This window comes from Numenius arquata, chromosome 11 (genome assembly GCF_964106895.1).
Source record: "Numenius arquata chromosome 11, bNumArq3.hap1.1, whole genome shotgun sequence".
NCBI lineage: Eukaryota > Metazoa > Chordata > Aves > Charadriiformes > Scolopacidae > Numenius > Numenius arquata.
The window spans coordinates 35,955,586-35,980,193 of NC_133586.1; the positions used below are offsets into that span (position 1 = coordinate 35,955,586).

Below are 24,608 nucleotides of genomic sequence, written 5' to 3' on the forward strand. Positions count from 1 at the left end.
GCCCTGCCAGAGCAGGGGGCTCGTCCCCGCAGAGAGGGGAGCAGGGCTGGGGTCGGAGGCTGCAAGCACGCTGGTAGGGCTAGGCTTCCCCCAGCAGCCCTGTGAGGGGCTGTGACGAGTAGGGAGCCCCAGGACAGTTCTGTAAGCCACTGGGCTCCCCAGCACATGCAATGCATGACAAGTGCTGCAGCCACGGCTGAGCCGAGTCCCACAAGGGTAGCCACAAGCTCCATCCCTCGGATGCCCAGACCCCAGCACCATCCATCGTAGCAGTAGGCAGGACCAAGAGACCCCCTTCCAGCTGCCCCAGGCCCTGATCTTGCCCCACATCACCTGCCAGCACCCCCTCCCCTCGGGCTGGTTTGGGGCAGGCTGTGCTGGAGAGCCGGCTTCCATGCTGGGGGGCTGTGAATGCAGCTGGGAGCTGGAAGAGGAAACAAGATCCCGGGGCTAATGGCCGGCAAAGCCTGGCCCTAGATGAAACTCTAGACCCAGGGAGCGGGCTGGCAGGAGGGGGCGAGACAGCTGCAGCCCCCCCTGCCCACGCTCCCAGCAGAGCTGGGCACCGCGGGGCAAGGGGGAGGGCAAAGCAGGCACCGGAGAGCAGGGCATGGGGCTGGAGCCCCCCAGCTTGTGCTCCCAGCAGCGTGGGGGCTCTGGGGAGGCAGCACAGAGCCCGCAACTCACTTTTATCTGAAGTTTCGGGGCCGGCCCAGGCAGGGAGGGTGCGGGGGGTTCCCAGTATGCAGGGCCAGGCCCCAGAGTGCTTTCCCAGCCTGGGAGCCCGCGGCAGTTGGGGGATCGGTTTCAGGGCGATGCTGGTAGTGGAGTTCACGGTGGCTTAGTGCAGCAGTGGCTAATGCGGAACAGATGCGAGGGTGCTTTGTGCTGGAGCGGGCCTGGAGGCGCGGGAGTGGGGACATCGCTTCCTGCACCTGTGGCGCTGCCTCCATGTCCCCTGGGAGCGCTTCCAGGCCCCTGCACCAGTGGGGGCGAAGAAGCAGCCCCCAACCTGCCTTCCCAGCTTGGCCTGGCCCTCTGCCTCCCAGAGTGGCCCAGAAACTGCACTGGGGTCTATTCCAAAAAAATAATTTATCAGGTCGGTATTTCACGTACATAAATATTCATCTCTATGTACAGAGGCAGTGGGAGCCCAGCAGATAGCAGGGCTCCCGCCCAGAGACACTTCCATCAAAGCGCTGGCCAAAGCCTGGCTCCCTGGGCGATGCCATGGGCATCCCGGGCAGTGCCTGCCCCCAAGAGGCTCCAGCTCCTGCTGCCCTGCAATGCCAGGCAGGTCTCAGCCAGGACTGAAAGCTTGGTGCCAAAACAGAGCCCGGAGAGAGGGACACCCTGCCCCAGCGCTGCAGCTCCTGGCCCTGCCCGCCCACTGCTCACTCCAGGCAAAGCAGGGAACCTGCGAGAACCCGCAGGACCCGCTTCCCACGAGAGCGGAGGCGGCCTCGGCATCACCCTTCCCGGCCCACCCTTAAGTCCTCACGCTGGGGTAGGAGAAGAGGCGAGGAGCCAGCGGCAGCGGGTCATGGGTGAAGACAGAGTCGTCGGAGGAGCAGGAGCTGGCGGTGTCCTCGCAGGAGGGCGAGTACTGCTCGAAGGGCATGGAGAGGTCCAAGTACTGCAGGGAGAGATGGTGCCATCAGTGCCGGTGTTGTCAGCACCAGTGCCACCTGGCCCACTGTCCACCGGACCCCCCACCGCTCACCTCCTCTGAAACGGCTGCCAGGATCTTGTCCAGCCCCTCCACGAGCTGCTTGAAGGTGGGACGCTGTGAGGGCACGGCGTGCCAGCACTCCCGCATCAGCATGTACCTGGGTGGGTGGGGGATGAGGGAGCATTAGTGGGCTCTCGCTGTGCCCCTGCCCGCTCGATCTGGCCAGTACTCACAGCTCGTGGGTGCAGTTGGACGGCCGGTCCATGCGGTGCCCCTCCTTCAGCAGCTTGAAGAGCTCCTCAACAGGGATGCCTGGGTAGGGGGAGCCCCCCAGCGTGAAGATCTCCCACATCAGGATCCCAAAGGACCACCTGGGATCACACACGGCAAAGCGGGTCAGCCACATCCTAGGACCCTCTCTGGGCAGGTGGGGCCCTGGCTCACCCCACCGCACCCTGAGGTGCCATGGGAGAGGGTAGCACCACCCCTGGGGAAGATGTGTCCTGCTGCTGCTGTCCCCATGGCTCACCCCTGTCCTAGTCATGGAGACTCTCCAGTTTGTGCATAACCCCATGGTGCTGCCTCATCCCACACCGATGGCATCGTCATCCCACACCCGACCTCACCCTCAGCCCCCAGTGGCCCTGTCACTCACACATCACTCTGGTGGGTGTAGACGCGGTCAAACAGGGCCTCGGGTGCCATCCACTTCACTGGCAGACGGCCCTGTGGGAGCAAACCCCCTGCTCAGCCCTGGCCATGAGTCCCTGGCCCCTGCTGTCCCCTCTCCCGGGCCCCCACTCACGTTGCTGGTTTTCTTGTAGTAGTCGATGTCGTGGACATCTCTGGCCAAGCCGAAGTCAGCAATCTTCATCACGCTCTCTGCTGTGACCAGCACGTTGCGGGCAGCCAAGTCACGGTGGATGCACTGCCAGGGAGGAGCGTCACCCGTGGGGGGGTGTGAGATGGTGGCTCTAGCTCCATATATCTCCTCCCCACACCCAGAGCCACTGCTCCCCTCCCATGCATGCCCCGGCACCACCAGTCCCCTACGGTGGTGGGACCAACCCCCGACTGAGCTTGCTGCAGTGACAGGCGCAGTGTTGGGGGGGACACCCAGGAGGTGGGTCAGGCTTTAAGCCCCACATTTCTGGGGAGATACTGCCTTGAGCTTTGCTGGATGTGGCCGGGAGGTTCTGGACAGCCCAGGGTAAGGAGCTGGGCTCCCTCTCCATGGGGACAGTGGGTTCACCAGGGACACACAGCTCCTCAACCCCGCCATGCCACCCCCCAGCCTGTGCAGGCTGTGCCAGCCCTACCCGTTTGGACTCCAGGTACTCCATGCCACGGGCCACCTGGTAGACGCACGAGACCAGGTCCTTGAAGGAGAGCTGCTCCTCGGGCATTGCCGTGACGTCAAAAGCGTAGTCAGGAGTCGGGGGGCGGCGGGCACGGAGGTACTCGCGCAGGTTGCCCTTCGCAGCAAACTCCACAATCACGTACAGCGGCCCTGTGAAGGGTGTCCGCTCCGCTCAGCCCCTGTCCCACCCCAATGTCCCACCTGCTGCTGTCCCCAACAGCCCCATCCCCTGCTCCAGGCCCATGCCCTGCCTGAGCCCAGCCCCCTCACCGTCCTGTGTGCAGACTCCCAGGAGGTTGATGATGTTTTTGTGCTTGTCCATGAGCTTCATCATCTCCATCTCTGATATGAGGTCAGCCAAGTCCTTGTCGGTGGCATTGTCTGGGGAAGGAGGGCTGTGTCACCATGCCATCTGGGATGGCACCACAGCCTGGCACTGATGCCACCTCTGTGTTGGGACACTGGCAGGGGAGCCATTACCTTTCAGCATTTTGACAGCCACGGTGACGGCTCTGTCTGGCTGCTCTCTGTCGATGCCGTAAGCCTCTGCCCGCACCACCTGGCCAAAGCAGCCTTCCCCCAGGGGCTTGCCCAGCACCAGCCTGGCAGGGACAGGCAGAACCGTGAGGGACGGCAGAGATGGCCCTGCTCCCTGCCAGACCCCGAAGGGCAGAGGTGGCATGGCTGCCCCTCTCCAGTCCGAACTGAGTCCCAGAGCCCCAGGCTACAGCAGTGCTGAGGTGTCAGTGATGCTTGGAGACCTCCCCACCCATCACCCACGTGCTGCTGTCCCCGGGGTGGCTGGGGACAGCAGCACCCAGACCCAGACCTGCCCCGCGCTGCCCAGCACCGTACTTGTCTCGGGGGAACTCCCACTTGGCATCGAGAGGTAGGTCCAGCTCCATGACCCCAGCCAGCATCGGGGCACAGCTGGAGGAGAGACGAGTGACGCGCATCAGGGATGTGCTGGACTTCCCGGAGGAGCTGGAGTCCAAGGAGAACTGCAGAGAGAGCCCAGGGGACCTCAGGAACCCCATCCAGTGCTCCGGGGCCAAACAGAGACCCAACGGTACTGCAGAGAGACCCTCACTTGGAGCAACAGGGTGATGGAGCCACAGGAAGCAGTGGGGAGGGAGGGCAGCCCTGAGGCTGGCAGCTTGGTAAGGTGTGAGGGGTACTGGTGGCACTAAAGGAGCCAGTCAGTCACCAAGGTCCCCCTGCACTCCCAGGATTCCAGCTCGGCACCAACCTGTCGTATGAGCGGGAATTTGGAGAGCTTGTGGACTGCCATGGGCTCCAGGGGCTGCTTGCTTGACTGAGTCTGCATCCGGCACAGCACCACGATGATGACAGCCATGGCCACGGCCAGCGAGCCCGAGGTGTAGATGATGATGTCCGTGTACTTGGCCTCGGGGGCTTCGGCTTCCCGCACCAGCTCCTCTTCTGGAGGGAGGGAATGAGTTGGCCTGAGCCATGGTCCCTGCATGCCAGGGGTCCCAGCTCCCATCCCAGGACCCCCACCCTTACCTGGCAGCACTGTGAGCCAGGCAGACTGGTAGGAGAGGCCAATGGAGTTCCCCGCCAGGCAAGTGTACTCGCCAGCATCCTCCACGGAGACATTGCGCAGGTATAGCACCTCCACCTCGGAGCTGTTAATGTCTGCAGTCTGCCAGTGAGAGGGATGGATGGTCACCATCCCTTCTCCTCCTCTGGGGGCTCTGTGCACCCCCTGTCACAACTTTGGGGTGGGCATCTGGGACCCGGGTGCTTCCAGCCCTTGTTACCTTGAGCACTTGCACATAAGGGACCCCATCGGGACCGTAGCTGCTGCCATTCACCTCGATGTGCTTCAGCCACTGGATGTGGGGCTGGGCATCACTGTAGACCTTGCAGAAGAACTCCACGTCGCTGCCCACCAGGGCCGTGGTGTTGGCGGGCAGCCCAGCCTGCAAGATGGGCCTGTGGGGGGACCTCTCTGTGCAGAGGAGAGCAGAGCAGTGTCACCGACACGGCGACCCAGGGCAGGGGCTCTTTTCTCCCTCCCTCTCCACCCACCATGAAGCCATGGAGAGCCCTTCCCCAGCCCTACAGCAGACCAGTGCAATCCAAGCCTGGTTTCCTTCCCCACGTCCCTTGGGTGCAAGGGACACGTGGGCTGTCCCAATGGAGAGGACATGAACAGAGGCTCCTCCGTACCCCTCCCCATGGCCCCAACCCCTCTGCCATGCACGAGGGGAGAGGGGAACCAGGACCAGTGCCAAGGAGCCCTCACCCAGCACATCCAGGAGGTAGCTGTAGTGGATGCTGCCAAACCTGTTCTCCACCAGGCAGGTGTAGTTGCCACGGTCGGAGGGCACCACGCTCTCCATCACCAGGCTCCAGTGCTGGTGGCGGAGCTGCAGAGGGAGGAGGCAAAGCAGCAAGGTGTGATGGGGGGGGGAGGACCACAGGAGGGGAGGCTGCAGTGGGGGGAACTGGCCCTTACCCGGATGCCCCCGATGCGGTGCTCTCCCCGGAACTCGCGCCCGTTCTTGAACCAGCGGATGCTGGGGCTGGGGCTGCCTGAAGCCGGGCAGCGAAACTTCACTGTGTTCCCCGCAGGGACTGCATAAAGCTTCTTGTCCATCCGGTGTGGGTGAGTCCAGTAAGGAGCTGGGAAGAGAGGAATGTACGGTGGGAGGGGGCCAACAGGTAGCATGAGGCTGGCGGAGCTGCTCCCAGCCGCTTGTGCTGTGAGTGGGAGGCAGCAGTTGACCACGCTCCTGGACCTGCCCCGGCTGCCCTCTCCCATCCAGGGCAGCACCGACCTCTGTGCATGTAGACGGGCTCCTCGCTTCGGTCTCCGTGGGGACCATCCCCATCACTGTCTTCATCATCATCACCCGACGCCAGCGAGTCTGCAAAGGAAAATGAGGTGATAGGGACATCCCTGCCTGCAGGGCTGGGCGGGCAGCGCCTGCTTTGCTACCCCAGGGCAGGAGCTGGGTGATGCCAGGGCTCCTACCCACGACAGAGATGGTGAAGTTGCGTAGGATCTCCCCAGTACCCCGTGCCCGGCACACATAGAGCCCCGAGTCCTCATAGGCGACCTCCGAGATCTCCAGCAGGCTCTGCCGGAGACGGATGCGACCCCCTGGGACAAGCGGCCGGGACTCCTTGTACCAGACCACGCTGACACCGCTCTGGTTGGCGTCACAGTACAGCTTCAATGCATTGCCTGGGTCCAGCAGGAGATGTTCCTCTTCTGACTCCAGCAGTGGGCTCTCGAACAGCTCTGAAGAGACACCCTGAATACCTGGCCCTGCACTCACCCCTCCCCGATTGCAGGATCCCACCATCCCCACTGCGCGAGCACATGGTGTGGCACAGCTTTGTGCCCGGCTCTGCCGCCCCAGAGGTGGGTGAGGGACGGACTCTGCCCTGGAGCACAGGGACACGGTGTGTCCCTGTCCAAGGCCACACATGCCACCGTCCTTCCGCAGGCGCCACTCCTGGTGGTGCAGGGTGCCCGAGCCTGCCCTGCCTCACTGAACGCAGCACCAAACAAGGACACCAAACCCCCCCAGCCAACATGCCATCAGACCTTCATGTGCCCCAAGCATGGCTGGGACCCCCAGCCTGGTTGGCCCCGGTGATGCCCAGGCTGGGCATTGATGCTCTGCCTGCTGATGGCTGGCACCAGGCATGTGCACATGGAGAGCAGAAACAACCCAACCACAGCTCAGCAATACCCACCACAGCCTGACTGCTTGTATGCAGTGGCCCAAGGACATGGATGTGTGTCCCCCAACCCTATGCATCTCCATCACATGGGAGTTGCTGGGTAGCTGTTGTGGGGCCTCTGCTCCCCAAGGATATGTCCTTCTCCTGTACCCACCACTGAGAGGCATGGACTGCCCGCACCTCTAAGGCATTTGTACTCTCCAGTGAGCCACATATATCTGCCACAGCCTATGGTGTTCAAGCTACGCTGCTCCGCTGCGTGTGTCCCCCGAGCAAGCTGAGCCCCCATAATGCAGGGACAGCCTGTCTGGAGCCACCCTGCTCCTTCCAGCCTCCACACCTCCTCCCCCGGTGATGGAGACGCTGGCATCCCGTGCTGTACCCCAGCCAGTTGGGTGCCCCCAGCTCCCACCATCCCAGCCCTGCAGTCAGAGCTGTGGGACTGCGATCCCTGGGACGAGCACCAGCACCCCCAAGCCTAGGGGCTCGTTGCCCACCTGGGGATAGGAGAAAGCAACCAGAAAGCAGGACCCCCACCCCACCGCCCCATCGCCCGCCGCCGTACCTGGCTCCATCGCCCTGCCCTGGGCAGCGGCCGCCAGCAGCAGCCCCACCAGGACCTGCGAGAGGGGCCGCATCTTCCAGGCCCCTCCGGAGCGGCGGCTCCCACCCTGCGAGACAGGCAGGGCCAGGGTGAGCGGAGCCGGGAAGGCAGCTGCCTCCCACGCTCTGCCCTGGCCAGGCAGGGGGTAGCTGGTCCCTGGGGCAGCGATGCGGGGTCCCCGGGACACGCCGAGGGTGGGTAGGCATGGAGGGGGAAGGGAGGGGGGGCGTGGGCTGGGTGAGACCCCTTCCAGTCCCTCCCTCCACGGCTCGGGGCGGGGGGGGGAGGATGGGAGGGGGGGGCGACCCCGGTTGAGTGCAGGGACCCGAACCGTCCAGCCAGCCGCAGCCTGGCCAGGGCGCTGGGAGAGGTTAACCAGGCACGGCGGGGCTGGGGCACATCGGGGAGGAAGGGTCCGGAGGGGAGGGTGTCCCGGGAGGGTGGGGTTCCGGGGTGCGGGGGGGGTCCCGGGACAGGGGTCCCGAGGCGGGGGGGGGGGTCGCGGGCGGCGGCGTTACCGGCGGTGACGGGCTCCCTCGGCGGAGCCGCCCGCGCAGCGCGGGGAGGGCCCGGGCAAAGTCCGGGGTCCGGCGGGCTCAGCGCCGCCGCGCCCCGCACCGCGGCCCCATGGCGGGCAGGGCTGGGGACGGCTGCGGGATGGGGACGGCTCCGGCTGCGGGCTCGGTCCGGCCCCGCTCTGCCGCCGCCGCGGCGGGCGCGGGCACTTTGTAGGGAGGCGCTCGGGTTACAGCGGCCCCGCCCGGAGAGCTGGGGGGGGATCGGGGGGGGGGAGACCGGCCCCGAGCGGCGGCTGCTGCAACCGGCCCCGCTCCGCCGGCCGCCGGCTCCTTTGCAAACCGACCCCGCCGCCGAGCTGGAAGCCGGGGGTGGGGAGGGGGGCGGAGGGCGGCCCCGGCCCCCACCAGCAGCGAGGGGCGGCCCCTGGGCACCCCACGGGTCGGGGTGCATCGCCCCGCGGGTGGGGAACGCGAAACACCCGGGGCTGCTCCCCTGCATGCGGATCCCACATGTGGGGCTCCCACGCCGGGAGTAGCACATCGGGTTGGGGGTGGGCAAGGCCACCTCTGCCCCCTCTTTCCCCTCCATGACACCCGGATTGCCAGCAGCAGGGACGCAGCCTGGCCCCGGAGATGCCGAGGGCTCCATGGTGGCCGTACCCACCCCGGCGGGTGGCCATAGCCGGGGCTGGGCCCTGCGCATTGCTGGGTGCCCGGCAGCCCGCTTGCTAATTGTGCAGCAATTAGTTGCAGCGTTATCGCTGCCGGTGCCATAAAGTGGCTGTGACCCTCATTAGGAGCCCATAACGGAGCGTCGTAAAACACCACGAGGCTGCGAGCCAGGGTTGGAGTGGCCCTAATCCGACCCATAAACACTTTGCCTTCGCTTTCTCCGAGCTGCTGCCTGCACCAGGGCGGGCAGAGCCCACCGTGCCCAGGTCCCGCTGCCCACCTGCCCATGCAGGACTCTTGGGTACCGGAGGAAAACTGGCCTCAGACCCTCTGAGCAGGCACAGTCCCCAGGCACATCTTCCCCTGAGCATCCTGCTGCCAGTGCGAGCGGACAGAAGGGACCCCCAGCACGTGGTCAGGATCTGGCCCCAGACCCGCTCTCCCTCGCTGCATCACTGGCTGTTTCCCCATCTTTCTGCTTTCCAGCAGCCTCATGCTGCTCAGCATGGATCCCGGGGTTGTGTGAACAGGATGTGGCTGTCACTGTCACCCCAACCCCACACGGCCAAGCCGCAAGGGCCAGGGCACAGCTTCGTCCGTGCTGCTCCAGCGTGCTAAACCAACAAATTCCAGTACAATGCGGTTTCACTGCTTGGTGTTACCATCTTCCATAGCGCCGTCCACCCTGTGCAGCTACCCACCTGGGGTGCTGGTCCCCCCCTGGGGTGCAGGGGCACTCGGAGTGGTCCCTGGGGCCAGCAGCCCCCAGCAGCTGTTCATTCCTGCCGGTGCGTGAAGCAGACGAGAACATCAATTTCACGGAGCAGCAGCCGCCCCTGCAGAGCCCGCAGCCTGCCGGAAGCGCAGAAAAATGTTGGGTTCAGCTCAATTCGAACCAAAACCAAATTAAAACCAGAGCGAAAGGGTCATTCCCAGCGCCAGGAACGCTGGGGAAGAGCTGGGTCTTGGTGGAGCCCATGGGAGCCACAGCCTGGGGTGGGCACGGAGAGACCCACCCCCATATCCCTGCCAGGTCCCCCACTGCTGGGTATGGTGCCGGGTGGGAGCAGAGCAAGGGTGACTGGTGGTGGTACCTCACCCTGTGTCACACCAAGCATCTCTGCTGGGTGCAGGCGATGCTGGGCGCAGACTGGGGCACAGTGGGGCCGGCTGGGAGCTGGTCCCTTCCCTGCCGTGGGGCAGCACTGGGCCGGGGGTCGGGCTGCCTGGCTTGATTTATAGCAGCAACTGATGGTGAACAAAAAGCCCTTCACGGCAGCGCAGCCCCACCGCCCGCTGCCAGCAGCACTGCCACGGCCTCCGCCACGCCAGCAGCTCAACAAGGGGGGGGATTGTGCCAGTGCCCCCTGCCCCAGCACCCTCCTTTGCTGCCCCTGTCCCCCCCAGCCCCCTGGGCTGCTCCCATCAGCCGCAGCACCGCAAGGGACACGTGTCCCCTGGCCACCGAGCCACTCAGGTGCAGCGTGGTGCCCAGGGAGGGAGTGCATCCCTGCAGACGGGGCAGTGAGGGGACAGGCACGGTGCAGGGGGACTCACTCTGCCCCATGCCTGAGGAGACGTGACCCCCCCCAACCAGACCCTCGGCCTCACACGCGCAGGGCCCTGTGGCAGTGAGCACGCACGAGGGGCTGGGTGCCGGGGCCAGCACGCCAGGGCTCCATCCTCCCGCCCCTGCCCCTTCCCCCAGGCAGTAAATCATCCCCGCTCCCCTCATGAAAGGCCCGTGTATGCGCTGCCGGCGCAGGGAGCCTGCCTGGTGCCAACAATATTGCTCTTGGAAGGCAGCCGGGGCTGCGGGAACACAGCCGCCCCTTGTGCCTGGCCCCAGCGCTCGCCGCCGCTCCCGCTGCGGTGGCACCTGCGGCCAGCATGAGTGCGCGCGGCATGGTAGCTCCTAGGGGGGCCGGAGCCCAGGGGGCTCTTTCCTCCTGGAAGTTTCTCTTGGCCTCTCCTGAATGGCTGTTGTTTGGGGCACAGGCTCCCCAGCTCCCTGTACCCCATATACGCACAGGGCCCAGGGGCTGAGGCCCAGCAAGCTCATGCCACGTGCTGGGACGATGTGAATCCCCCTGCACTGAGGGAGCGTGCCAGCCCCAGAGCACGGGGTTCCTGAGCTGCTCCAGCGCAAGGGATCCCAGCTCCATCCAGCCCCACCGGCCTCGACACATGGCAGCTTCCAGCCCCAGCCACAATCTGCTGCCCCTGTGTCAGCGGGGACCTGCCGAGACAGGCAGGGACCGAGCCGGAGGGATAGGCAGCCTCCTCCACAGGGACTAGGTCCTGCACCGGAGGTGAGCAGCGCTCCCTGCCAAGCCCCGGTCCCGCCAACCCATCCTTATCTCCGGCAGGGAGGGACCGATGGAGCAACACAGCCCGGTTAAGGTTTAACCAGGCAGAACATGGCAAACATGAACCTGCTGCTCCCTCTGGGGAGCTGAGAACGTGGGGCCTGGTGTGGGGGCTGCAGGATGGGGACACCAGGGCCCCAGGCTTTGGACAAGCCCCCAGCATGGCACAGGAGCACCCACAGATTTGGGTGCCAAGGGCTGAGCCAAGAGCATGTGGTGCTGGGGCTAGCATGGCAGCACAGAGTGGCAGCGCCATGTCTCCACCATGCCTCCTCCCTGCTGCCCCTGCCTGTCCCGGGAAGCACTGGTGCCGCAGCTGGCACAGGGAACAGGGTGCGTGGGGCCAGGATGGACACTGCTCCCCTTGGGGACACGGCACATGCCGGGCTGGGCACCATGGTGCCTGTGCTGGGACCGAGCAAGCAGAAGCTTTGCCTGACAGCCCTGTGCCCCCCTGGGGCATCGGGGGCTACTCCACGGAATGGTGTGGCGGTGGCAAGGGGCTGCAAGGCAGGAACGGGGCCACCCCGATGCTCCTGGCCCCTAATCACAAGCAGGCGCCCAGCTCTGCCTCCACATCTGCACCCGATTTACTCGCTGGAGCCAGCGGGGCCACAAGGGATGGCAGCGGTTGGGGCTGCGGCCAGGGCTGCGCTCCCCCCGGCTGAGGGGGGGACCCAGGGCCCAGCCCCACGCGCTGCCGGAGCAGCCGCCGGCTCCTCATACCGGCAGGCTCTACGGAGCTGGCTGCAGCACGGGCAGGGGACGGCGGCGCTTCCGTGGGGGACGTGGCTGGCGGGTGGCTCTGTGCCCTGCGCCGCGGCTGCCAGCCCGGAAGGCGCTGGGGCTCGGCCCGGCGCAGGCAGCCACAGCCCCGGCCTGGCGAGGGTCTGCCCGCAGAGGCCCTGGCAGGGAGGAGCCAGACCGGGCAGCCCCAGCCGGGCAGGGACACTGGGTTGGCAACACACCGGCACTGGGATGCAGCCTGGGGACAGGGGCCATGCTCCATCCTCAGCCTCCTCCGGCACGTGGGAGGCTCTGGCCCCACAGCCAGGCTCCAGATCCCCTCCTGTTGCACTCAGGGGTGCCCACGGGTGCTGGGGGCCCCATAAAGCAGTTCACCAGCAGGACAGGCAGCCAGCAGACTGGGGACACCGGGGATTTTGAGACCCACCTGGACTGTGCTTGGAGCATGGGGATGGGGCCAGTGGGGACCTGCTGTGGGCACTGCAAGCCCCCAGTGTGGCTGGCAGGGCCACCTGCTTGTGGCTGCCCCAGCACAGCTGCTGCCAGCTGTCCTGCTGCTGGGGAAGGGGACGTGCCAGGGGTACAGGTAGCCCCACGGCTGCCACATCCTCCCCTGCCCTGGGGAGCGCCTGCACACACAGAAGGGCCGGTAGCTGCCAGACACGCCACAGCCCTGCCACAGAGCGGGGACAGGGTCAGCGAGGGACAGGCTGGCAGTGGCAGGCACACTGCCCCGGCAGAACAGTGCACCACAGGATGTGGCTGCAGCCTGTCCCTCCCAGCACTGCCCACGCGGCCGATGGCAGGGCCACCTTTGGTGCCAGCACAAGGCGCTGCGCCGCTCCTGGGGACACCGCTCCTCTGCCACAGCCCTGCCCACGGAGGAGCAGGACAGCCGTTCCCGGGCACCCGAGCCAAGCGAGCTGCCCTCGGGGCGGGGACAGCAGCAGAGGACGCTTGCCATCACGACACTCCTGAGCTGCCACGGCAGAGCCAGGCAACAGCCCAGCATCCTGCGGCAGTCACGGATGTTTTGGGCACAGGCTGCACAGCAGCTTGCAGAAGTGCCACCAGCCTCCCAGCCCAGACTGTCCCGTTTGCCCCTTGGTGACTGCAGTGTGCCCAAGGCCACGCTGACTTGCCAGACCAGCACAGAAGGTGGCACTTACCGGCTTCGTCTGGACCTCAGAGTGCCACGGGATGAGAGCAAGGCCTCGAGGAGGGCAGATGGGAACACCAGCCTCCCGCCCCTCCCAAATATTTCCAAGGTGTCTGCATCCTGTTCTTTGCTTTGAAGTATGGCAGAATCCCAGGAAGGGCTCTAGCAGAGAGACAGCACCCAACAGTAGTAATAAACACTCTATTTGGAGAGCTTCACCTTAGGGAAACAGCAGATACACAAACACTGTGTACAGGGGAAGGCAAAACCGTCAGTACACAGACAGGAGTGACACACCGGACTGGGCAGCGCTGGAAATGGATCCCTCTTGGTGTCGATGCACAGCACATCTAGCGGGCACCTGCCCTGGGACAGCAGGACCAGGGCTAAGCAGCGGAGATCGGAGTTGGAGGCCATCCAGGGCTACCAGGCGCACAATGCTTCCTTCAGTCCATCGCAATTTTCTGCTCGTTGATCAGCTCCCGAGGTTTAAAAGGACTCCCTCTGTAGCAGGAGACTAAGGTCAGACCTCAGCAGTGGAGCAAGACCGGAAAACATTAGGAAGGCGAACCCAGACCAGCAGGAGCCTGTCCTAAGGGAAGAGGGCAGATTCTGCACAGGGTGAAGAAAAACAAAGCTCATGCACAGCCTGGAGCGGGGAAGGGAAGGCACTCACTCCAAGCACTGAGATCAGCAACCACCTCTCCCTCCTTGCTCACCCTGACCAGCGCACACACCGGATTTTGGAAGTGCCTCTCTCTACAGCCCGGCTCCGAGCCCCGCGCAGGCCCCAGCTGCTCCCCTGGCACACAGTGCTGGGAGTCAACAGCCCCAAACCGCCCTCCAGCAGCTGCCGGGGACACGCAACAGGAGGCAGCAGCTCTGCTCAGCCCACCCTGCCAGCGCCACATGCCCACGGCTGTCACCCATGCTCCTGCCAGCCCCACGGACCCCCATCAGCCAGGGAAGTCCTCGGAGGGGCCACATCCGCATCCTTCTGCCCCGTGGAAGAAAAACAGCAGGATGTTGGCCATGGACCAGCAAAGCCTGAGCTCCTCGGAGGCACTGACGCTGAGAGAAAGCCGCGGGGTGCCTGACTTGGAGCATGAGGCCAGCCCCGACGCATATGGCTCTTGTGGTGGGACAGCAGAGAACGGGCAATGCCTTAGCTTAAGGCAAAACATCTAAAGAACTCATCCAAAACGCACAACAGCCTCAGATGCCTGTCCTTCCTTCCGGGGCCTTTTCTAACAGATCTAGTACATTAGCACCATGAAAAAAACATCAGTCTTAATTTCCAGGTTTGTAATATACAACATCCCTTTTCCAGGACAGTACAAATGTGTAAGAACTTTGAAGAGAGGGGTTGGGCAAGTAGTGTTCTAATGAAGGACTAACAAAGGCAGGTTTCCAGAGGATTTGTAGCTTTTTAGTTAGCTAATGATTTGACCAAGTTACGCTCCAGTTTTCTGCTGTATCTAGATTTATTCCGTCTCTTTTCCCTTAAAACCCTCCTTCCCCACAGTATTTTGGTGGTAGTAGGGAAAATGCTGCATTTCCATGCAGATCCCGACAGAATTAGCGATGAACTCACCCTGCTCTACCTTCCTCTGCTGATTGCATTCAGATCCTGGAGATCTCCACCGCTGCCAAGTTTGGCTGAGATTGGTTTAAGTCACAGGGGGTAAAGACACACACGGTGAATGATCACGTACACCTGTTTCCATAGGAAACCAGGCTAAACAGTTACTTCCTTCCACGTGGAAATCCTCGGAGCAGAGGGCTGAGCCATCTGGAGAGCCGGGATAGCTCTAACCCCTCTCACAGCCCTCCACTCCCACCAGGAGCAGTTTGCACACCAGCAGCTGTAACTACTCGTTAGACAGACCCAAACAACCCAGCTCCGGCACCAAGGGCTGCGGTATGGCCAAAAGCTCTAACGGCAACCAGCGGCTCATGAAACTCCGCACACAAACCCAACTGGAGGAGACGTGGAAAGACATGCCATGCTGGTTATTTGCTATTTTAAGCCTGATTATTTGCTATTTTAAGCCTGCACAAAGCCAGGCAACCTGCACTGTGTCCCATCCATGCTGCACGAGCACTGCTCGCTACGGTCTAGGCGTTCTCCTCCAGCAAAAGCCACCTCCGAGTGTGGGATGCTGGCCCTCTAGGTGCACGAATCCATTATTTGCTCTGGTGAGGGAGGAGGTGGCCACTACCAACCAGCCTGTCACCAAACCCTCCTTATACCAGATACACACTTCCTCTCACACCGCACCCACCTTCACAGGAAGCAATTACACAATGAAAACTACTCTAAGGGAGTGAAGTATTTGCTGTCTAGCAAGTCTTTTCCAGCTGGATCCTTTTTCTGACAGATCAGTCCCCGTTCTGCTCAACGGGCGCATACAGGAGGGTAGGGCTTTGCTTATCCAGAGGGATAATGAAACCATTGTGGGCTGGCAAAAGATGTGCGTTCTTGGGCCACCAACAACTCCAAGAACAGTGCTGCAACTTGCTCTAGAAGTCTTGGCTGAAATAACTGTAGCCTCCTGGGGCAGTTGACTCTTCCCGGACATATTGCTGTGGCGGGAACGGTCCAACAACCGGCACTGCTCCTGGCATCCTGGATATCGAAGGGAGCAAGAGGAAGAGAAGGAAAAAAAAAAAAAAGGAGACAATGTCAGAAGTGCTGTGAAATCTGCCAGCTGCAATCACTGCTCAGCAGGCATGGCTGTCAGTGGAGCAACAGCCTACTGCAGCCAAGTCAACAACCTGCCAGAAAAGCTTCCAAGTGCATCCTTGCCCTCCGTGCGTGTGTGTGTAAACAGACACCTTTAGCATGGCAGAATTAGCTGTTGCACAGCTCAAGGGCTGTTACAGAGCTTCCATTACAAAGCAAGTATCCTGGCTCTCATCAGACTGCAGAAGCTGGCCTGGAACGGGACTCAACGGCTGAATTCAGAAGCAGTTTTCTCAAAGGGAGTTGTGTGGCTGCAAAAACTCGGACAACATCCACGTCCTTACAGGGAACATTCATGCGTGTATGTTGGGAACATCCTCAGTGTTATCCATATTGAATGGGATCTTGCTATTCACTGATCTGGCTGTGCCATTCAAGAGCCAAAACTGAGCCGGGATGGGGGATGGAGCATGTGTCTTCCAATCAAGTTCTCCAGAGAGCCAAGGGACCACGGAGCTGTTATTCCACAGACAGGCAACATGAGATCCCAGTTTTCTTCCTGTCCTCTCTGGGAAATTTGGCTAGGAGTCTGTCCTCACTTCAGGTAAGATTTCCTAACGCCTCTTTCTTGTAAGAAGCTCTCTAACCAACTAGGCTCATTACTGAGTCTCTTTTAGCAAAGGCTTTGAAATCAGAGATCTGAACTTTGACAGTGTCCAGAACAAGTATTTTTGGTATTAATCATCTGGCAGCCTGATTTTTTTCAGATTAATAATATATGCAGGGGATGGCATTATTTAACTGACCAGCTGTGAGAGCGAGTTCAGGAATATAGCCTAGGTTTCTGGAGCATGCTGACTACATGCCAAATTTTAAGACAAGCAATCCCAAGAGAGATTAGAATGGCAAGCAGATCTCTACTGTGCCAGTCTTTAATTAAAATCTGAGTTGTTAGAGAAACGGTGCTTAATGGGTGTCAGGCTGGATGTGCTCATTGCAAAGGTCCCCACCGAGCTGAACCATCAAGAACCAAAAGCAACTTCAGGGCCCTTCCAGTTCAGCAGCGTCCCAGAGCTGTCTGCAGAGGGAGCTGCTGAAGCGAGACGGCTTCAGGACAAACAGCAAGCCTGCGGTAACCCTGTCATTCTGCTTGCAAGTCGGCTGGATGTACGCATTCAAAACTGCCTTTTAAATTATATTTAAGCCATCGATTTGAGCAGCGAGGCTGGAAACACACTTAGACAAGAACGTTACTTACTGATTCTTGTGTTTGAAGCCACTGATGTGAGCTTGGTACTGCTCTATGGAGTTCAGAACTATGTTACATGTGCTGCAGGGGTACCCCTTCCCGGCTGAAACAGACATCAATGTTAGCACACACAGCTAGCCAACAACTTGGTGCCTGAGGTAGAAACAAGTGAGATAATCAATCACTTGATGCGTTAAACAACCGGTAAACAAAGACAAATAGCAAGTCAATAGCGTGACCAGGCGGGGAGGTCGCAGAATCCCACTACCCCACTGTGTATGGACCAGTCACTGTGAGGGAATCGCTAAGCCAGAAAAGCTTTCCTGGTCAGAACATGGATTTGTTTATCTATAAAAACAAAGACACATTTCCTATAAACAGTTCACAATATCAGATATAGTAAAAGTCTCAGCATTAGGACACCAGACCTGATGCTATATTGCCTTTGCAACTCCATTTCTCTCCCAAATTCCCACTTCTCCTGATCTGTACATCTCGTAACAGAAAATGAGGCCAGTAATTTGTAAGCTTTAAGTGTTTCAATAAAAAAGCAGCCAGAGGAGATTACACACAATGTCCAGTTCCACAATGCAGCATTCTGCTAAGCCTCGCTGAGGTGCCAACTGAGAATATTGAGCTCTATCCTCAAGCAGTTTGGTTACAGTCAGCGTATCAGTCAGCTGCAAAAAAATAAGACGTTTCCAACAATAGTTGTACTAGACAGATCAATGGTTTTGTGTAACGTGACATCTCCAGCTGGAATGAAAGTTCGGAAGGGCACAGATACCAAACAGGCAAGCACGGCAGCACAGGAGTTTAATGGGAAAATCCTGGCAGTTGTCCTCAAGACATTAAGCGCTCCTGAATTTTGGCTCAATGGGGGAGGGCTCAGCCTGGGAGTTTCACAAAGAAACCATTTCCTTAAGGTGAAAGAGGAGACTCACCCCAGTGGTGCAGAGCAGTGTAATCACTGAGTGAGAACACAGCCCATGATGTAACAGACGTTTCCCCACCTGGATGCTGCACCTCAGAGAGATTTCAGACTCTAGTGGGAGTCTTCAGCTCTTAAAATAGAGCCGGACCCAGGCAGGAAAGGCCAGAGGATCTGCCCTGCATGACTGAGATCAATATCTCTCTGTTGCCAATCTGGCAAACAGGTGCGTGCGTGAAGTTGTCCAAACTGCACTCCTGCACCCCAAACCGGTGGTTCCTAGAGGAACTTAAAGCAGACAAACACCTTGGTGTTGCGCTGTGAAGAGCACATCTTTGCCTGCTGCCAGCCAGATCCCAGCAGAGAGAACTTTAGGGACAGGCATGGCTGTTAGCACACAGAAACAGGCAAAGAGAGCAGGAGAAAACACCCCTGATTGCAGCCCATCACACCCAAGCTGCTCTTGATAACAGCCCAGGCTCCAAAACCTCGCCTGCACAGCTTAAGTGCCGTGGAGATGTGTCCGTAGGTACTCGAGTTCTGCCGGCATTTAACAGGAAGCATCACTCACACAGGCAGGGGCACTGCCCAGCCACCCAGACTGCCTGGTCTGGGGCTCCTGCCACTGACAGCGTCCGAGTCACACTTAAGTGGAACTATTCATCAGGCTCCACTAATTAGGTAAAGAGCAGATGGGTAACAATAGATACCAAGCACCTTTTCCATCTCCCACACGACTACGCAATGTGGGAGAGAATATTACTTGGATAATTGAGTCTCATTTCTCTTAAGTGCTACCGGTATCTAAAGGTGGCCTGCAAAGAATTAGAATAATTAATCTTCTGCTTGTGTGGGTTTTTATGACAGAGAAAGAAGCCGTTGGAAGAAGATTTTAAGATGATTTGTCTGCTTATTATTTACCTCAAGTATCCAGCAGGTACTAGACTTCCTGGTCCAACAGAAGGCTGCTGGGAGGAACAAGGGAGTTTACTGTGAGCTCCTAATGCTTTCACTGGACTCCAAGGGCTTTCATCGCTTAGAAGTACTCATAAGCAGCAGATCATAAACCAAATGAGTTTTAACTGTCTGCCTGAAGTTCCTCCTTAATAGCTCTTTTTTTTTTTTTTTTCCCACATTCCTGCTTGCTCCAGAGAGAGTTGCATTAGTTCATCAGATGGAAGTGCCCACACAGAGGCAGAAAGACATTCAGGGAGAAATCTCTCTGGCTTTCTTGTGCTTTGAAGCAGCAGGTGCAGTTAAACCTATTTCTTCCATCTTTGGCTAGTCCCCTCCAAATACGTTTTTTAAGCATCAAATGACACTTTTATCTTTCCATTTTGGATGCAATCCACCTAGCTAGAAACAGTACTGGCCAAAATCCCTGGATTATCCGCACAGAGAATAAAAAGGACATGTCCCCGATTAGACAACATCGCAAAGCACAACCCAAAGCTTGTCACGAGTAGCTACAGTCTAAAACCTTTCTTGCTGCCAGGGGGTTACAAAATCAACCAAATCAATTTTACAGCATATAATCAAGATCCTCATCACGAGCCGTTCTCTCCTGCTCCCTGTGCATGGACTTTCTCGTCTGAAGACCTGTCAGGCACATACTGTCACGCTCCCACCCTGCTCTTCAGCTATTTATTAGCCTGCCCGCTGAGAACTCACCTATGAAGGACGACGCTGGTGCATCAGGGGTTCGGCCATAGTGAGCCATCAGCTTGTGTTTGGTCTCCTGCTTTCTGTGCTTCTTGCCTACATAATGCTGCTTTGCCATAAGGGGGTTGTTGAAAGTGGCGTGGCAGAGGCTACAGAACTTGTCTGGGTCAGTAATGTCCTTGTTCTCTTCGTTAGAAGACACAGTAGAGGTGGGGAGGGCAGCAGGATGTTTCTGTGGGGGCACTGCTTCTGTAGGGTGAATCCAGACTCTTGGTCAGTTACAGAACTCAAAGGTAAAAAAAATTCACTTTATTTCCCCAAAATCTGCATTAAAATAACCAAAAACCACCACACCTAAACCACAAACCTTGAGAGAGAACGTAAGAATCTAGATAAATTCATGTTGCTTCTACCTCTTCCCTTAACGCTGCAGAATTTAAAGGCGTGTGGTAAGACAAGTCAGAGTAGGCCAGAAAAACTTCCAGGGTTAAAAAACAACCCAACAGATTTGTATATGTCTCCTTAGCGGAGTTAACATAAGCATGGCTGTATTCAGTAAACACTGGACATGAACAAGCTTCCACCTGCTGCTATCATCACCCAGGAAAACAAAGAGGGAGGCAGCCAGGATGTGAGTACAAGCCAGAAACCTGCACCATTTCATTACAGGGTACCAAAGACCAGAGCGAGGAACCTTCTAAGGACTTGAGACATCCTCTCACACTGAAATGAAAGCACCAGACTGCTCATGGGTACATCCACCCCTTCCTGAAGACTCTTCTCATACCCAAAAGCAAGGGCTTCAAAGAACAAAAAGATCCCACGGGCCACCCTCACCCCCAAGGTGTCCTTGCTGTGCAGACACAACCTAGCAAAGCCATAAAAACACCCCGGGACAGACAGTTTCTGCCTGGAAGATCCCAGCTCGAAGCCAGCATGAGCTGCCATCCTGAGGTGCACGCAGAGGCCGCATTTTCCCTCTGTCACGACTGGCTACGGCACTCCAAGCTCTCGGCTGCCCCTGCCCGCCCCGGATGGAGGATCTCCCTCTCCATCCTCTCATCCCCTCTGTCTGCTAGCAAAGTGATGGGACACACAGACCCGAGGTCTGCCTGGACTGTATCCCACCATGAGAGCAGTCAACGGCAGGTGCCATGGGAAAAGCACACGGTCAGGACAAGCACACGCCGATGCTCCCCAGCTATACTCTCTTAGTCCCCAGCCAGCTGCAGCTCACAGGTCCCTGAAACTCAGAGGCTACATCTTTGTAGCTAGGCAATCCTGACCAATTAGGGGTATTGGAATTTCACCAATCACTTCAGTCCCTGTAAGCTTTTAGCAAGCATCATATCCTGTGACAGGTACTTCTACAGCTTATCATCATGCTGCCTGAAAAGCAGCTCTCTCATGGTCCCTGCACACAGGTAGGGGACAACGCTGCTGCAAGCTGCATTTCTCCCAGACAAAGCAAAACAAAAAACCATGCAACTTTTTACCAACACCAGCCCTGGCTGCTGAGAGAGGCCGTGTCTCTGGAGGGGCACTGCTGGCTGACCGTTTCACAGTAAAGAGTATGCACATCCTCACAAGAGCTTACACTTGAGGTCCAATGACACCTCTAAACTTTTTTTTTTAGCTCAAACTCTCCCAGTGCAACACAAATACACTCCAGACAGTCATACCTTCTGCTTTGGGGGACTGCTGCTTCATGTTCTTGGCATGAGTCTTGCCCAAGTAGTGAGATGTTGCCACAGCCGGAGAGGAAAAGGTCATGTTGCAGATGGGACAACACTTGTTTCTGTCTTCCCCGTTGCTGCCTTCCTGCTTGCTGTCCTGCGCACACAGCATCACAGAGTGGCTGAGGCTGGGAGGGACCTCTGCAGGTCACCTCGTCCAACCTTCTCGTTACAAGAAGAAACACTAAGGCTTGAGAGTCTAAGAAAACAAGGTAATCAGAGACATTCAGAAAACAAGGTAATCAGAGACATTCGGGTGTTAAGTTTAAGAAGTGTGACTAAGTAGGACTTTCATGATGCAGCATCATCTTCTCCTTCATTGAAAAGTGTTCTTGCATCAGATTACTTTTTTTTTTAACCCATTAGTGAACCACTCCAGAGAGAGGGGCAGCCCTGGCCTGTATGGGTTAAGGACAAGGTTAAGTGTGTGGCTGCCAGAATTGGAACAGGCAGCCTTTTACTCTGCAAGGTGTGAGCTGAGCAACACAAACATCGCTATCAGCTGGGTCATCTGCAACACGATGCCAGCGGAGCAGGCAGCAGCAGTCATTTCTAAGCCTGACACTACGTGTGAAGGCATCCGCCTTTATCCCCCACCACCCCCCCCCGGACGCAAATGTTGGAGAGTTAGGGATTAAAGCTAAAGCAATCATAAAAGTAGAATCTGTTTCCCCAATGAGTCACGGGGCAGACAGATGGCTGAGTGGAACGTGGTGCCTTTACTGACCAACAGGCTCCAGCTATTGGTGAGGAAACCTAAATAAGTAAAAAAAAAAAGGATCACTCTAGAAAGAGAATTCCAGTAGACGGTCAACCCAATGTGCTTTCTTGTGACAGTAAAGCTTATACAATGACAGTCTTGACAAGCTATCACTCCTATTCATTTTTCCCCATCCCTTCAAGCAAGTCTATCAATAAGAGGCAACATACATTTGTTTAAATGTGAAAGACACAGTCACGGAGGCTGTTTAAATGGGAAGGGCAGCAAGAACTGTGCTCACCAAGACAAGGCCTGGCTCCACACCAGCCACCGAGCCCCTCCGTTATCACATCACCCTTTCTGAGAGCGTTTTCTTCATCTATTCGTACAGGCGCCCGGGCTGTACAACAGCCTTTAGCCCAGCTGGTCCCACTCAGCGCTATTTAGGCCTGAAGGGCTCTACGCTCTCTCTTCTCACCTGCTTTGCATCCAACCTCATTTTCTTCCCGTGGGCCAGCTCCTCTCCCCCGTGGATGGACAGGTACCGCCTCACCTTGTTGGCGTGCTTCTTGCTCTGGGGAAAGCAGAGAGACACCCGCCGGCTGCTCAGCTCCCCGCGGCGACGGCGACGGGACCCGGCGGCGGCTCCCCGCTCCCTACCTGGTAGTGTGCCAGCCTCTGGGACTCGGAGATGAGCAGGGCGCTGCACACCTTGCACTGGGCCTCGGTGAAGATGTGACCGTTCTCCCGGATCAGCCGGTCCACTGAGAGGGACACACACACACGCACAACGAAGGAGTCAGCGGCCAGGCCGCGCCGCGCCCCGCTTCACCTCACGGGGCCCGGCCGCTCCTTCCCCCCCCGCCACCCACCCCGCGGCTCCTCACCTGCCTCCTTGCCCACCGGCAGCCCCGCGGCGTCCCCGTTGCTACCCGCCCCGTCCGCCATGGCCGCCGCCGCCAGCCCCGCCCCTCTCCGCCTCCCGCCGCTCTCGCGAGACGGCCGCCCGCGCGCTCCCCGCCTCCCTCGCGCCTAGCAACGGCGGGGCGGCCGTCTCGCGAGAGCGCCGCGCGCCCTCACCTGCCCGCGGAGGGAGGCGGCGGCCATGTTGGTTGTGGGCAGCGCGGCGGGGGGGGCCGGTGGCGGGCACGGGGAGCCGCCGACCCCGGTTTTCACGACACAGCGATTGCCGCCGTGACAGTGTTAAGCGCAAGGGTAACTATTGAGGCACCGAGGCTTCGCAGACCGGGGGTTGAAGGCGCCTCCTCCCGGCGCTCGCCTCCTCCCGGTGAACCGGCGCCCGTTGCTTTTCCTGCAGCGCCCGGCACCGGGCTGAGAAAATGGCGATAGCGCCGGCACCTTCCCGCCGCGCCTCGGGACCAGCCATCGGAGCCCGCCGCCCTGCCCACTCGCGGCATGGCGCCCCGCGCTTCACCGCCCCGCCGGCCACGTGACGCGCCGCGATGCCGCCGCTGCCATCTTGGCTGAGGGCAATGAGGCCTCCGCCGCCAACTTGAGCGCGGGTGAGAGACCCGCCGACCGGGGCTGGCGCGGCGGGGAGGTAGCGGCGCCGCCGCCCGAGGCCGCGCAACGGGGCGGCCCGGCGGGGGCGGGGCGCCGGCCCGCGGGAGGCCCGGGCCCGGTGAGTACCTGTGCCCTGCGGGGCCTGCCGCACCGCGCCGGGCCCGCTGCCCCGGGGCCCGCCCGGGGCCCATCCGCCGCGGAGCTCCCGGGGTCGGGCGGTGACTTCCCCCCTTGCCCCTGGGGCCGTGTCCTCCCCCCGGGCCTGACCCCTGGCGTTTCTCCAGGGCTGACCCTCCCGGCATGCCCACCGGCCCTCGCCCCGGCTGGCCCGGGGACTGGCCCCCAACAGGGCCAGCACTGTCGCCCGGGGCCGGGGGGATACCCCAGCATTGCTCCCCCCAAAGGCTGTGCCCCAGTCCCTTGCCCTGGTGGGGACCCCCGTACTGGTTCCCCGAGGCTGTCCCCCTTCCCCTGGGGACACCCTGGCGGGACTCCTCTCCCGGGGCTGTCTCTGGGGGAGGGCACCCCAAAACTGCCCCCCCCCCCCCCGAGCTCTGCCCTGGCCTCATCCACTGCGGCATCCATCCCCCCTAGGGCCAGCTCTTGCCCCCCCTATTTTACCCTGCCAGGGCTGGCTCTATCCCCTCCTCATGTGGTGGCCCCAGCACACTGTCCTGGATTGACCCCACCTATGGCTGACACCCTTCCTCCTGAGTTCACCCCCATCCCGCCTGGGACCCCCCCATGTTGCCTCCCCTCCTCAGGGTGATGCTCTTTGAATATCTGTGACCCTGTCGTGCTCAGCCCAGCCCCGTCTCCCTGCAGAGCCCCAGGGCAGCGGGTTGGGAAGGGGACCAGAGGACCTTTGGTGGGTGCTGGGGATGGGGAGAGGGTTGTTCTCCCCCTGTGCAGGGCCTGTCCTTGGAGGGGGGAGAGGTGCTTCGTGCGAGACTCGCTTGGGCTGGGTTAGAGGGCTCTGAGCAATTGGCATCTCCTGCTGAGCTCAGCGGCATTTGCAGGTGCACGGTGCTTGGGCATGCTTGGCCTCTGCGGTCCCTGTCTCCCTTCTCATGAAGAGCCAGCTCTATAAATGGATAAATCCTGTAAACAGTTCCTCTCCCCCCGCGGCGCTGTGAGCCCTCGTGTCCTGCTGGTCACAGAGCATTAGCTGGGCCCTGCATGCCGGGTCAAGCCGAGGGTCCAGGGATGATATTTCCAAGGAGGCGTGTGGTGCTGACCTGCCTGAACATGGAGCCGCTCAGCCGTGCTGCCGGGGAGCATCGTGCCTCTTCTTCC

The 24,608-nt window shown here is 59.9% G+C and overlaps 2 protein-coding genes across 3 annotated transcripts; both read right to left on the bottom strand.

Moving 5' to 3' along the window:
- Window positions 1-1,074: 1,074 nt before the first annotated feature.
- On the bottom strand, window positions 1,075-7,393 carry FGFR4 (fibroblast growth factor receptor 4). 2 transcript variants are annotated; one of them, XM_074156172.1, is made up of 17 exons: window positions 7,321-7,393; window positions 6,037-6,306; window positions 5,840-5,929; window positions 5,518-5,684; window positions 5,305-5,428; window positions 4,817-5,007; window positions 4,560-4,698; window positions 4,282-4,475; window positions 3,888-4,033; window positions 3,513-3,634; window positions 3,303-3,413; window positions 2,992-3,182; window positions 2,478-2,600; window positions 2,328-2,398; window positions 1,906-2,043; window positions 1,724-1,829; window positions 1,075-1,636 (listed from the first exon to the last, which is right to left on the bottom strand). In XM_074156172.1, the coding sequence occupies exons 1-17, from the start codon at window positions 7,391-7,393 to the stop codon at window positions 1,490-1,492; spliced, it is 2,403 nt and encodes an 800-aa protein (XP_074012273.1). In that variant the 3' UTR covers window positions 1,075-1,489. The 2 variants fall into 2 exon arrangements, with proteins under 2 accessions (XP_074012273.1, XP_074012274.1); XM_074156173.1 differs by lacking the exon at window positions 6,037-6,306.
- Window positions 7,394-13,012: 5,619 nt separating this feature from the next.
- Window positions 13,013-22,754, bottom strand: ZNF346 (zinc finger protein 346). Its single transcript, XM_074156117.1, has 7 exons — window positions 22,676-22,754; window positions 22,449-22,552; window positions 22,267-22,362; window positions 21,035-21,185; window positions 19,362-19,601; window positions 16,769-16,862; window positions 13,013-15,453 (listed from the first exon to the last, which is right to left on the bottom strand). Exons 1-7 carry the CDS (start codon window positions 22,734-22,736, stop codon window positions 15,348-15,350), a joined length of 852 nt encoding a protein of 283 aa, XP_074012218.1. The 5' UTR covers window positions 22,737-22,754; the 3' UTR covers window positions 13,013-15,347.
- Window positions 22,755-24,608: the final 1,854 nt, after the last annotated feature.

Coding starts and splice junctions, on each gene's coding strand:
- FGFR4 (XM_074156172.1), bottom strand. CDS start 7,393: ATGCGGCCCCTCTCGCAGGTCCTGGTGGGGCTGCTGCTGGCGGCCGCT. Junction 5,008..5,304: donor CTACCTCCTGGATGTGCTGG/GTGAGGGCTCCT, acceptor TCCTCTGCACAG/AGAGGTCCCCCCACAGGCCC. Junction 2,044..2,327: donor TACACCCACCAGAGTGATGT/GTGAGTGACAGG, acceptor GTGTGATCCCAG/GTGGTCCTTTGGGATCCTGA.
- ZNF346 (XM_074156117.1), bottom strand. CDS start 22,736: ATGGCGGACGGGGCGGGTAGCAACGGGGACGCCGCGGGGCTGCCGGTG. Junction 19,602..21,034: donor GCAGTCCCCCAAAGCAGAAG/GTATGACTGTCT, acceptor TTCACCCTACAG/AAGCAGTGCCCCCACAGAAA. Junction 16,863..19,361: donor ACCAGCGTCGTCCTTCATAG/GTGAGTTCTCAG, acceptor TGTCTGTTTCAG/CCGGGAAGGGGTACCCCTGC.